The following is a 14,719-nucleotide window of genomic DNA, read 5'->3' as shown; positions in this document are numbered from 1 at the left end:
TATCAACCCGGAAGATGAAGAAGGGTCAGATTTTCCATAAAAGAAATATGTTGATTATCAAAATTAAAATAATTCTAGGAAGATAAAAATATTGCCAAAATGGAAAGAAATAGACACATGAAGGATATTGATAAAAATTAAATCTGATATAAATTGCAAAATATAGAAGCTTAATTCAAGCATAATCCTGATATTAGAAAAAATCAAATTTAAGTGCAAACATGAGTGGCTGGGTTCCTTACTATACTGAACAAATCAATCGCAAATGAAAACAAAAACATTTCTGTAAAAAGAATTCGATAATCTTCCATTTGTATTTTATAATTTTTCAATTTATATAATAAAAAAGTTATTTGATTTGTATATTTTTTTATTTGTATATATATGCATTGTTACAACGCACTTTGAAAAATTACGCACTTTGAAAAAATTTTTCAAAGTGCTTTAAATTTGGGACCAAAGGAATGGGGTGCGTCCAGAATATAATTCCGATCGACCTGTATCCATTACCGCAAAGCTGACTGACCGTAGTAAAATCAACACAATTCTTAATGCCCAAAAGCTAAAGAAAATTGCTAAACAACCATTGCCTTTCTTTATTACAACGCAGCAACCTGCATCTATTGTTTCCGCTCGAAACAAGGTGTTTGATACGGCAGATAGTTTGCGCAGCCAAAACATCACTGTTAAGATTCAAAAGAATCAGGTCATCTTGCCCAACGGCTCCACATATAAAGATGACGTACCATTTCTCACAAATGCAGATGCTTTATTGGTAACACCTGAAGAGACAGAACACCTAGACTCGGTTGAAATAAAAAACTCGGACCCAATCAAAAAGGACGGTTCGGAATTTATGGCTTTCGGTGCTCGAGTTAAAAATGTGGATGATGTGAAGAAGATGTACAGCAAAGTCCTAATAGATCCCTATGCAGCAAGTGCTGATAACCGAATTTTGGTGTACAGATTATCTACAGAGAACGGTACCGTTCACGAAAATTATCATGACGATTCAGAACACGGGGCTGGGCGTAAGATGCTGCGCTACATGAAAGAAAACAATATAAACAATGCAGCTTTCGTTATCACAAGGTGGATGGGGGATGCCCATATTGGACCCCAGAGATTTTCAATTATGGAACAAGTGATTAATGAAGTCGCCAATTCTTTAGAAATGTGACTTTTCAAACAGTTTAAGACTGACGGTAACTATAATATCAGGTGACCTTTTTGATCTTGTAAATATGTTCATTTTTCATATATAGGCCTAAGTACGAATATTAATGCCGTTTTCCCTTCAAATTCAATACAACGAAAGTTTTTATTAAGAATATTATTTTTGTTTAATATATAAATGGGTAAAGCCGGATTTAAAAGTAGTTTTCAACTTGGAAAATATATTCATACTTTTCCGGATTTAAACGGTGCGTCGATTTACCCAAAAGGACCCAAAAGAACCCAAAAGGACCCAAAAGGAACCCAAAAGGACCCAAAAGGAACCCAAAAGGACCCAAAAGGAAATTAAGAACGACCCAAAAGGACTTGAAATAAAGAGATTAAATGGATATATAATGAATACTTTCATATTTTATTAAAACTAAAACTAGTTTTTTGAGGGTAAAGTGCGTGTTTGGGTTGAGGTGGGAGCCCCCCCCCATCCCCCACCCCCACCCATCCCCGATACCATATGCCTAGAACATGTCATTAAATAAACTTATTTCTTTATTTATCAAATATCATATAATAAGATATAATAAAACAGAAGGAGAAATAGAATAATACAGTGCACTTTGTTAAATTCAGCTAAAAGAAATCAAAGCATATCTGACCAGATTTAATGATTGATGTGTTATAAAAGTCGTATGTTATTTCTTTAAGAAAAGTTGCAACAATATAAATGTATGTTTTTGCCAATTTTTAGGTAAATTTATAATATAATATTCATAATTTAATTCAAATTATTATTTTTCAATGTATCGTAATATATTATATTGAGTTCTTTTGATTTCCTTTTGGGCTCCTTTTGGGTTCCTTTTGGGTCCTTTTGGGTTCCTTTTGGGTCCTTTTGGGTCCTTTTGGGTTCCTTTTGGGTCCTTTTGGGTCCTTTTGGGTAAATCGACGCACCCGATTTAAATGTTTACCCTTTTTGGTTTACTATTTTTTTCTCGAAGCGGCATATCCGATATGATTTGTAAAATGTCTTTGCCCTATCGACTAAATCTCTAACAAGACGTGCACACCTATCACTCTATGATGCATGTGTCTTTATTGCTAAACCATTCTTTAATCTCCTCTTTTATCTTCTCTTCTATCTTTCGCATGTTTAGAGCAACACTTTTTCTGATGGTGAGTAAATATTTGTCCAAGTTTTTTGCACCAGTTCAATTTCATATTTCATGTCTGGGTTTACAGTAGTTTCAGCAAATTGTCAGGGTCTTCATGATTTTAAAAAGAGAAAGGACGTATTCCAATATTATAAGCAATTTCAATGCAATATTCTATGTCTACAAGACACCCATTTTACAAGTGATATGGAGAATGATATTAGAAATGAATGGGGATACGAGGCTTATTTTAATTCATTTTCGTCAAAGTCAAGAGGTGTTGCTATTTTTTTTAATAATAATTTTGAACATAAGGTTCATAATAGAATAGCTGATGACGCGGGAAATCTTTTGGCTTTAGATTTAACAATTGAAAACAAGCGTCTGAGTTTAATTTCAATATATGGACCAAATGAGGACACACCCTCATTTTATGAAAGATTGTCAAATATTGTAAAGGACTTATCAAATCAAGATGTTATTTTGGTAGGAGATTTTAATCTAGTTTTAGACCCAGAAAAAGATTATTTTAATTATCTTCATATTAATAACCCAAAGGCAAGAAGCAAAGTTCTAGAAATCATCTCTGAGTATGATTTCAGTGATATTTTTAGAGAAATGCATCCTGATGAAACAAGATATACTTGGCGTAAACCTTCCCCTTGTAAACAAGCAAGATTAGATTTCTTTCTCATATCAAATTCTTTTTTAAATAGTATTCAAGAAAGTAGAATTTTGAATAGTTATAAATCTGATCACTCACCAATATGCCTAAAGATTAAATTGAATGAGTTTACTCATGGAAAAGGTTTGTGGAAATTTAATAACTCACTTCTTAAAGATATTAAATATATTGAAACGGTCAACAAAGTTATTCAGGAAACAAAGGAAAATTATGCATTACCTATCTATTCTAAAGAATATATCAAAGAAATATCAGATTCAGAAATTCAGTTTACTACGGATGAACAGCTTTTCCTTGAAACACTCCTAATGGAAATTAGAGGCAAGACCATTTCTTATTCTAGTTATGTAAAAAAAAAAGCAATGAGAAAGAAAATCAGTTAATTTCTGAAATCGAAAATTTGGAAAAAGACTACGATAAAAATATTCAAACAATTTATAATAAGAAAAAGGAATTGGAAAATATAAGAGACCATAAACTTATGGGAAATATCATAAGGTCTAGAGTAAAATGGATGAATGAAGGAGAAAAACCTACTAATTACTTTCTAAACCTAGAGAACAGACACTATACAAATAAAATAATCCCTAAATTGATTAAAGATGAATCAATTGATTCAGAAATAACAAATCAGAAAGATATTCTTCTTGAAATCGAAAAATATTATAAAGTACTTTATGAGGCTAATTCTGATATGACAAATGTTGATCTAAATGATGATACTTGGGACATTGCTGCAGAAAAACTTAGTGATACACAAAAGAATAGTCTTGAAGGGGAGATAACTTTAAATGAAGCATTATTAGTTTTGAAAAATATGTCAAATGATAAAAGTCCTGGAAGCGATGGCTTTACAACAGAATTCTTCAAAGTTTTCTGGAAACAGCTGGGAAATTTCATAGTAAGATCAATAAATTATGGTTACCAAAAAGGAGAGCTTTCTGTTACACAAAAACAGGGAATTATCACTTGTATACCTAAAGAAGGAAAAAGTAAATTTTTCATAAAAAATTGGCGCCCAATATCATTATTAAACGTTGTATATAAAATAGGATCTGGCTGTATAGCAAGTAGAATGAAAAATATCTTGAATACAATTATAAGTTCAGACCAGACAGGTTTTGTACCTGGAAGATACATAGGAGAAAATACCAGGTTAATCTATGATCTAATGCATTATACAGAAGAAAAAAATATTCCTGGAATGTTGTTAATGATTGACTTTGAAAAAGCTTTTGACACTGTGTCATGGAATTTTATTGATAAAGCCCTGAAATTCTTTAATTTTGGTCCTTCTTTAAGAAGATGGGTTTCATTATTTCAATGTAATATTGTATCAGCAATTAATCAAGCCGGCCACCTATCTAATTTCTTTAAACTAGGCCGTGGTTGTCGTCAGGGTGATCCAATTTCACCATATATATTTTTACTCTGTGCAGAAATTTTAGCTTTAAAAATAAAAAATAATAAAAATATAAAAGGGATTAAAATTGATGGGGAGGAATACCTAATGTCTCAATATGCAGATGACACATTAGTTATACTAGATGGAACAGAAAAATCCCTAAGAAATTGCATTGAAGAAATAAATCAATTCTATAAATTATCAGGACTTAAAATAAATCTCTCTAAAACACAAATAGTCTGGATAGGAAGCAAAAAATATTCATCTGAAAAACCTCTTAATGAAATGGATTTTCAATGGTCAACACAATTTAAAGTATTGGGTATTTATTTTGATGTTGACTTAAGTAGAGTTCCAAAACTCAACTATGACAAAAAATTGGTCAAAATTAAGAATATAATACTACAGTGGAGTAAAAGACGTACTACCCCCTTGGGTAGGATTTCACTTATAAAATCATTATTAATAGCACAGCTAAACCATCTTTTTATTGCTTTACCTTCACCTTCTGAAAATTTTGTTAAGAATCTAAATAGTGTTCTATTTAATTTTCTTTGGGGATCAAAAGTGGACAAGATAAAAAGAAAACAAATTACTCAAGATTACAAGAGTGGAGGATTGAATATGATTGACTTAAATAACTACATTAAGAGCTTAAAATCATCTTGGATTAAAAAACTACTCAATGGACAGGAGTCTAAATGGAGATCACTTGTTCAAAAAGCTTTTAATATTAAAAAGTTATTTAATACTGGTTCAAATTATATTGAAATAATACTACAAAGTATAACTAATGATTTTTGGAAAGATACTTTAATTGCTTTCAAAAATATAGAAGACAAAATGAAAATAGAATCATGGGAAGATTTTATCTCTCAACCATTATGGTACAATAAAAAACTTAAAATTGACAATAAGCCCATTTTTTACTCCAAATGGTTTATTAATGGTGTAGTTTTTATCTCAGACTTGTTAGATGAAAAGGGAACTTTTCTAGAATTAAAGGATCTACAAGCAAAATTTCATATAGAAACCAACTTTTTAACATATGCAAGTTTACAGAAAGCAGTAAAAAAAGCTATGGCTGTAGAAAAAATAAACAAAGAAAGAGTAAACCCAAGGCCCATCCTACCTTTTTATTTAAAATTATTCTGTCTATGTAAAAAAGGAACAAAAGCTATGTATAATATTCTGAATACAGAACATATACTGCCTGTTTCAAAAGTAAAATGGAGTAAACATTTTGAAATTGAAGATTCCCTATGGGAAATGATATACAAAATTCCTTTTCAATGTACAAAAAGTTCTAAATTGCAATGGCTACAATTCAGAATAAATCAACATATCTTAGTTACAAATAAAATGTTATATAAAATAGGTTTGAAGGATACTAAACTATGTAGCTTCTGTGAGACATGTGAGGAAACAATTTTTCATATTATGTGGGAATGCCAGAAGGTTCAGGAGCTTTTACATAGTTTTACCATTCTTTGTGAAGCTCATAATATAGACTTTCCAAAAGGTAGTTGTAATTTCATATTTGGGAATCCAAAACCCAACAATACTGAATTAAATACAATATTTTTATGTATTAAATCATTTATATACAGAACTAAATGTCGGAATGAGGTTTTAAGATTACAAGCGTTACGTGGAGATATTAAAACATTGCTATCTACGATGAAATATAGTGCAACAAAAAGTAATCAAATTAATGAATTTAATGATAAATGGAAAGACTGGCTTCTACTCATGTAAGACCCTGAAACCAGACACCTAAAGATTTCTTGCAATGCTTGGACATACATAGACCACTATTTTATTTCTATGAACATGCTTTTCTGTTCTTCTTTCACCTTTTCTCACCTCTCTCTCTCTCTTTTCTTCTTCTTCTTCTTTCCTCCTCTCAATCTCAATTGTCATTATTATATTTTTTTTGTATTTATTTACTATATGTATTAATGATGTTTTGATGTTAATAAGATATTATAAACATGTATACTGTGACAATTGGTATTAATAAAAAAAAAAAGATAATAAAAAAAAAAAAAAAAAAAAAAAAAAAAATTTGGGACCAAATCAAAGCACTTTGAAAAAATAAAATTTCTTTGCAAAGTGCGTTGATATCGACCATATTAACGCACTTTGAAAAAAATGTGTATGTCTTAGTCAATATTCTTGAAAATCTTAGGTATGATAAATGATTGAACCTATTGGATAACTTTTCGGTGATCAGGTCATTTTAGGATGCGAAAGTGAGCGATTTAGATTTCTCCATTCTTCGAAAATTCTTTCTCTCTAAAATGTTTACTGTACTTAATTTTTTCCAATTTGCATGCACTTAATGTAAACTAAAATTTATTGAAAGTTTTTATCGTCATACATGTATCACTTATGCAAATACATTTATTTGGATGTAGCATATATAGGCATCGGTAGTGGGGGGGGAGGGGTAGTCACACAAATGTTTTGCAAAGATATACATAATGTACACATTAAAAATTGGGGCTTACCTTGGAGTGACACTTTCAATATGCTACCGACGGCTATATGTATAGGGAAAAAAAAGAGTTTGGCTGAGAGACCTTCTATATCTTCTCCTTGTTCTCAATGAAGGTAAATCAATGCATGTAAATTAAAACGTTTTTCGAAAGATATAATTACTAAAAATTTATTCTCTCAATTACTAAAATCTAAGTCTAGAATATTTGTTTTATACAGATTTTTTTTCAAAGTGCGTTAAATGTCCACATGGTAAAAAAGTTTATGTACACTCTTAACGCACTTTAAAAAACATTTTCAAAGTGCGTTGAGTGTGTCCCAAATTTAACGCACTTTGAAAATTTTTTTCAAAGTGCGTTGATTTTGTCCCAAATTTAACGCACTTTTAAAAAAAATTTCAAAGTGCGTAGTCACAATGCATTTTTTTCAGGAATGAAATCCTTCGTAACTAAACCATAAAAAAGACTCAATTATACAAATGAAAAATGATTGAATACAACTAAGACATTATGCAATACAAATAAGAATACATACAAAGCAATGGATCAAAATCATGGATACAAATTATCAAAATAAACATGTATACAATGAAAAAAAAAATTGTGCATGTAAGAGTTCAAATCAAAAAATATATATTAATGCAAATAAAAGAATTGTACATTACAAGTGGAAATTTACGGTATAGTACAGTATACAATACAAATGATACAAACGGAAAATTGTGCATCTACATGCAGATGTAAAAGGTCAAATAATCATTTGATATGCCCCCTTTTTTAAATGATGTATATTTGGTGAAAGTAAGCTTAAAATATTTTATGTATTTTAATACGAAGAAGAAAATGGCAGATATCATCTAAATTATAACTTGAACAGCAGTTATAATTATTGGTATATAATCTATGACATTTGTGCAGAAAGGTAGCGTAAGTAGCAGTGGCGGATCCAGAAATTTCGGAACGGGGTGGAGGGGGGGGGGGGGCGCAGTAGAAGACAGAGTGTCAGTTGGCTGTACTGAAGCCCCCAGTGGGTCTAAGGCAAGGTCCTTTTTGGGTGTCCGGGGGCGAAGCCCCGGAAGCTGACAAGTTCTTACAAATAAGAGATGTTTTTCCTTGATTTTAGGACATATAAATTTTACTAGTGTTGTCAAATCGGTTGAAAATCAGAATCGATTAATCGGTAGCATCGGTTGACCCTAACCAACTGATCATCGATCATCGGTCAATAATCGAATCGGTAACCCTTTGCATAAAATAGTCATTATATTTCATAAAAATTAGAATTTTATTGTTAAAAGTGTAAGTGAAGGTGCATTGTACAGATCGAAATTCTAAAAACAGTATGTATGCAGTTTGATTAACAATTTTAGTAATACAGATTTTTGCATGATTAGGAATTACTTGGCCTGGGAAAAGCAAGCATTGACAGATCAGGTTTTGATTTACATGATCATCTAAAATGTATGTATATGGAATTATTTTTTTAAACTGTTATGAGACATTTAAAATTGCATATTCCTTGTGATTCCGTATGAAATGACAGGTGAATTCCCCCATATACTGAAAACTAATATATTTCATTTACACATGTAGTTTAGTTTCTTCAGTTTAGAAATACAAATATCACTATCTTTTGATTTATTTTAAACAGATTTTAAGTACATGTATTTTAAAATAGTAAAGGACAACCCTTGAAAGATATATATTTTGATAACATGCAAGAGCCTGTTCTTGAAATAAAAGTAAGAAGAAAACTGTATAAAAAAAAAAAAAAAAAAAAAAAAAGATATGTGCTGAAATCTACCGATTGATCGATTGTTATAAAATCGACAGCCTTTCTGACCGATCATCGATTATAAATCGATCATCGTGACAACACTAAATTTTACATACAAAAAACAAACGGAGGGGGGGGGGGGGCACACCGTCCGCCTTTGAATAGATTTTTAGTTTTAGTGACATTGAATAAAATCATGACATTAAATGTTCGAAAAATGTTTGAACTGATCAATTTTCAATCAATTTTAATGGTGGATTTAGAGTGAAAAAAGGGGGAGTCTTTTGTAAACCAAATATATATACAATAGGTTACTAAATAAATATTTAGGCGTGTTTTCTTCCCTTAATTACAGCTGAAGTAAGTAAGAGAAAAAAGCCTTTCCGTGAAGAGCTTGCATAGGCATAACTTCGAATCCCAACAGGTGCCCCCCCCCCTTTTTTTTTAATTCAGGGCCGTCAATGACATATAAGTACATATGCTGATTGAATAAAAGAGAATAGGATGCTGAAAATTATGCAAATAAATATTTAGAATTATGATCCATAAAATAAAATATTGTAATTATTTTGTACATGTAACAGAATTTTCCTAATTTTAAATTTGCCGCCTAAATTGGTTCCCTGTTTTAGAATTTCAAACGGAAGTAAACAAGCCAACTTCCTTTTCCCCCATACCTTTTCGACGGTGTGGTGCAACTTGCGATTGGTCGTGTCCAGCTGGGCTCATCCAACACCATAACTGTCATCTAGATATTTGTAAAAGTAAAAAGATAAAACAAAGATGGGTCCCAAATTTGATCCAACCGCTATTATGATTGGTAAGATAATATTACATGTGGAAAAACTTCGCTTATGAATAGACCCCCCTTTTCAACATGTTCCCTCCCAGTATCGTCGTGTACTCGACGTGATGGTATATTTAGCAGTCTGTGATGACTGATGTAGACAGAGTGATCAGGTTTGTATACATTGTTGTCGTTAAACATGTTGAAATTATTTCTGAGTTAGATCTTGTTTTGTTTTACCAAACCAATTGACGAAAATCAGATTATTGTTATGAATTATGAACAGAAGGAGAGCTTTACTTCTAACTCTACACTTAACAACTTTATACAGTCAGAGTGCTTAAGCTGTTGCTGTAAGGCAATAAGGCGGTAAATGTCAAAAAGCAACTAGTAGTGTAAATTTATCTTTCCTCAGCCAAACCAAAGCAGTGAAGTTACTGGGTATGATCTATGATTTAAAACACAAGAATGAATATAGTCATGTATTGGGTAATCAACCAACATAGTGCAGGTGTAACGCAGAGTTCTTGAAATCTTTCGGTCCTGTCAGCAGGACCGATAAAAACAACCAAGGACCGATAACTTTACGTTCTGTGTCAGTCCAAATGACTAGTAGATGTTGAAATAGCAACTTGTGAAAATCCGACTAAATTTCGTACGAATTCCATATAACCGACCAATCATAATCTATTAAACGCTTTTCAGTATCTCGTAATGGCTTCTTTGATGAACGCAAGTACCAAACTATGATTGATTAACTGTTGAAGTATTTTGACGGTGCTAGGGTAAGCCAGGCGAGAAAATTGAACTAGATTAAAAACTTAAGAAGAATTCAACAAAAATTGTTATACAATGATCAAATCGGCATGAAGTGTGCAGTGTGTATTGACGCAGGGTGCAAAATGTATTGATAATTCATAATAAAATTCAAATACAGTTTTCATCTTTTTATTAAATTTTTTTTTTGAACCGATATAAATTTCTCTGGACTGACAAACTTCCCATGGCAGTCAGTCCAAATGACTGACAGTGAAAAAAAGATTTCAAGAACTCTGTGTAATGGGAGAGGAAAAATTGAGTGGACCAGACTCGGATTCGAATCAGGGCCCCCTGAAACTCCGGTCAGGTGCTCTACCAACTGAGCTATCTGGCCACCGGCGATCGAACCCGGCTGACCGCCACATTTCTCCCTCCTTAAAGGTCTTTGGCCCTCCAAAGACCCCAACCCAGGCTCATCCCTGGCAGGTCTTTCACCTGTCAATTCCAGGGAATGGCACAGCAGCAAATGTAATGGGAGAGGAGAAAATGCAGCGGACCAGACCGGGATTCGAACCCGGGCCCCCTGAAACTCCGGTCAGGTGCTATACCAACTGAGCTATCTGGCCACCGGCGATCGAACCCATCTGACAGCCACATTGGCAATAGAGTCTGAGTCAGAGGAATCAAAAAGTTTGGACAAGTAGACTGTAGTAAATGACATTGCATTTAAGCGTGAATTTGTGTACTCTGTATGTATTGGGAATTGTTGCCAATGAATGTCATGAGAGGTAAATTTTTTTACTTTGTCATTCAGTGTACGTGAAGGCAGTAGGTATCATGAGAAATAAATGTTCTTTTTTCTGTCATTCAGTCTACGTGAAGGCAGTCGGTGGAGAAGTTCCAGCTACCTCCTCCCTGGCTCCTAAGATTGGTCCCTTGGGTCTGGTGAGTTAATAGTAAAATTACTTTAAGAGTTTGGTTTTAATTCCATAACCATAAGAAATATAAAAGATTCCCAACGTTTTGAAAATCCGAAAATAATATATATATTAATAGCTAGCTGTTCATGTTATTAATGAATGTAAACTATCTCTTGATGTTAGGAATTGTGAAAATATTTTGTAGAATTATGTAAAGATAAACTTTTATAAGCTCACCTGAGCCAAAGGCTCAAGTGAGCTTGTCTGATCACATTTTGTCCGCCGTCTGTCTGTAAACTTTTCACATTTTCGACTTCTTCTCAAGAACCAATGGGCCAATTTTAGCCAAACTTGGTACAAAGCATCCTTGGGTGAAGGGGAGTTTAAATTGTTAAAATGAAAGGCCAAGTCCCCTTACAAGGGGAGATAATCAAGAAAAGACAAAATAGGGGTCACTAAAAAATCTTCTCAAGAACCACTGGGCCAGGAAAGCTGAAACTTATGTGGAAGCATCCTTGGGTAGTGCAGATATTAAATTGTTAAAATCATGACCCCTGGGGGTAGGGCGGGGCCACAATAGGGAATCCATGTTTTACATAGAAATATATCGAACAAATCTTTAAAAATCTTCTTCTCAAGAACTACTGGGCCAGGAAAAATGAAACTTATATGGAAGCATCCTTGGGTAGTGTAGATTCTAAAGTTTTAGAATCATAAAAGGGAAGGGGGTATTGGGGCATGATAGGTATAGCAAGAGGGGGAATCTGGTAGAGAACTGCTTCACCCAAGTTACTCAGGTGAGCGATGTGGCCCATGGGCCTCTTGACATTTTAGAATTAAACACAACTTTGCTTTAACTGGACAAAGAGAGCCTGACCACAATTGAGAAAACATATAACGAATTATGTGTATATTCAAGAATGTGTTACTGTAATCAAAACATGATTCTTTTTAATTTTTATATATTTATTAAATTTTAGTCCCCAAAGAAAATTGGTGATGACATTGCCAAAGGCACAACAGACTGGAAAGGACTGAAGATAACGGTGAAGTTAGTGGTACAGAATCGACAGGCCAAGGTCGAGGTGGTGCCCAGCGCCTCCTCCCTCATCATCAAATCTCTGAAGGAGCCACCCAGAGACAGGAAGAAGGTCAAACATGGTAAGACTGCTCAACTCTTTTTATTTTTGCTGAGTGAAGTTTAATTAGGACCCATTCTCAAAGTTTTCTAAGTAAATAATTTGTTTTAGCTTTCCAGATATTTCAGTCTGCTAAATTAAGCATAATAAAAATCTTTTGGCAAAAGTGGTAAAGTTTGTTAAGTCCATTTTCATTTTAATACGGAAGTGACATTGAAAATGTTTACTGTGTGTAATATCAGTCATAAATGAATGTGGATGTTTCTCTCTGCTTTCACAGTGAAACACAGTGGAAACCTGAGCATGGATGACATCATCGGTATTGCACGTCAGATGCGTCCGAGAAGTATGGCTAAATCACTTGCTGGTACCTGTAAAGAAATCTTAGGTAAATCATCCAGGGGTTCTGAAAGTGGAATTAAAATCAATCAAATTTGTTTTCTTGCTTATGACTATTCATTGAAAACGCTGTTCAGCTAGATTTTTGAATGGTATGTAAAATTGAAAAAACGATGTTTCTACAGTGGCGGAAGGTAAGGTTTTTGAATTGGTTCCTCAGACATTTATTGTAAATCTTTATAGGTACTGCACAGTCCGTTGGATGCTCTGTTGAGAGGTGTCCACCTCACGATATCATTGATAAAATCAACTCAGGCGAGATCGAAGTACCAGATGTAAGTTCTCCTCTTTATAAAAAAAAAAATATCTTTTTAAAAAAAAGTCCTAACACCCCTCTTCATATTGAGCAATTTTTTCCCTGTTCATTTTAAGACTTCAATGGAAAAAAGTGGTAACTAATGTTGCGGATGCAATGCAGTTCATACATGTAGATGTTATGATTTTTAGAACTGAAAAAGTGACTTTTGATTTTCATTCTCTGTCTTTTCTTTTGCAGGAGTAGAGACTGTGTCCACGAGGAAAATAGAAATTAAAAAAATATTGAAAAGAAAATGTCTTGCTGTTTTTATTTGAGAACAGAGATTAGAATTTTGCTCAGGATGAATGATTTTCATTGCAGTGGGCGTGAATTCATTTGAAATTTTAATTGTACTGATAGGAATTGCGATTTGGAGACTAATTTTATCAAGATGGCTTCTCTACCTTTGTGTTCAAAAAAAGTTCAATTGATGCACAACATCCGGACCTTTTGAACACAGATACGTGTAAACAAAATCCCAGGTGCTCGCTGGTCTGAAAAAGTACAACCAGAGAGCTACAGTGCCACCCATAGAATACATTTTTATTGCGCACAAAAATGTGTGCTGTTTCGAGATTTTTTACCATATATTTCAAAGTATTACAAACTTATTAATTCACTAATTTCACAACAAAACTGCATGTAATACACATGTTTAATATGAAAAACCTATCTCTTTTCAATCAAAAGTTATGGCCACTTCAAAGTAAAATATAATTTTTTAAAAGGTAGGTCAAGGTCCCTGTGTCAAAAATCAAAGTACATGTATATTTATTTAGAAAGGTCTTGTCACAAGCAATACACAGGTTTAATATGAAAGCCAGGTGCAAGTTTTTGAAAAGTAGGTCAAACTTCAAGGTTATGAAGTGAAAAATCATAGTGTATTCAGAAAGGTCTTGTAACAGGTAATAAACATGTTTTATATGAAAGCCTTAATCTTATTCAAAACTTACGGCATGGCCAATTCAAATTACTTAGTACCTGGTAGGCTCCTTATCTTTATTTTTTTTTTAAAGTTAGGTCAAACTTCGGGTTCACGGGGTCAAAATCATAAGTTATTTATTATATAATAATATGAAAACCCCATCCTTTCTCATTCAAAAATATGACCAAGGTTAAAGTTTTTGTGACGGACCGACAGAACTACAGATTGGTCAACAGACGATGATATTTAATGTCCCCTCGCTTTCGCGAAAGCGGGGGACAATAAGTGGGTTTAAAAATTCTATTCCAATGTTTATTAAGTATTGCAGTGAATGCTAGTACATGTATATAGAACTTCTTTACACCAGATTTTAACATGATGTTTATAAATCCAACGTAATTTTAAAAACTGGGGCTGTCTGGGGGCCTTAAGACCCCCCTCCCTTTCTTATCAAAAATCTGTATCAACCCATGTCGATTAAAATTATTCCAAAGCACATGATTGGGGTACTTGTGGAAGAACCTGTTTAATTAATTAAATGGTGTCTCTTTCTTGTGTCCTGTTCACACGGAGAGTTTAATTCGAATTAAACGTAAGTTTACTGCGAATTAGCTTCGCTTAGCGTTCACACGGAGAATTTAATGCGAATTAGTTTAATTCGAATTAATTTACTGCGCATTAAATTAATTCGCATTAGCTCCGTGTGAACGCTAAGCGAAGCTAATTCGAATTAAATTTTGGGGCATGCGTAATGGCAACATTAAGTAAAATGCGTCATGTCGGTGGTCAGCCTTAAGTAC

The 14,719-nt window shown here is 33.1% G+C and overlaps 2 protein-coding genes across 2 annotated transcripts; both read left to right on the top strand.

The window, feature by feature from the left end:
* Positions 1-265: 265 nt before the first annotated feature.
* Positions 266-1,416, top strand: LOC134232441 (uncharacterized). The gene is made up of 2 exons (XM_062714407.1): positions 266-285; positions 463-1,416. The coding sequence occupies exons 1-2, from the start codon at positions 266-268 to the stop codon at positions 1,178-1,180; spliced, it is 738 nt and encodes a 245-aa protein (XP_062570391.1). The 3' UTR covers positions 1,181-1,416.
* Positions 1,417-9,340: 7,924 nt separating this feature from the next.
* LOC134232421 (large ribosomal subunit protein uL11-like) lies at positions 9,341-13,324 on the top strand. Its single transcript, XM_062714368.1, has 6 exons — positions 9,341-9,512; positions 11,110-11,183; positions 12,139-12,319; positions 12,578-12,685; positions 12,880-12,971; positions 13,193-13,324. The coding sequence occupies exons 1-6, from the start codon at positions 9,476-9,478 to the stop codon at positions 13,196-13,198; spliced, it is 498 nt and encodes a 165-aa protein (XP_062570352.1). The 5' UTR covers positions 9,341-9,475; the 3' UTR covers positions 13,199-13,324.
* Positions 13,325-14,719: the final 1,395 nt, after the last annotated feature.

The sequence above is a fragment of the Saccostrea cucullata genome, unplaced genomic scaffold (assembly GCF_032062105.1).
Source record: "Saccostrea cucullata isolate Sc308-1 unplaced genomic scaffold, CSIRO_AGI_Scuc_v1 ctg21, whole genome shotgun sequence".
In the NCBI taxonomy this organism is placed as follows: domain Eukaryota; kingdom Metazoa; phylum Mollusca; class Bivalvia; order Ostreida; family Ostreidae; genus Saccostrea; species Saccostrea cuccullata.
The sequence above is the reverse complement of the archived record's forward strand: the minus strand, read 5'-3'. Positions and strand labels throughout refer to the sequence as shown.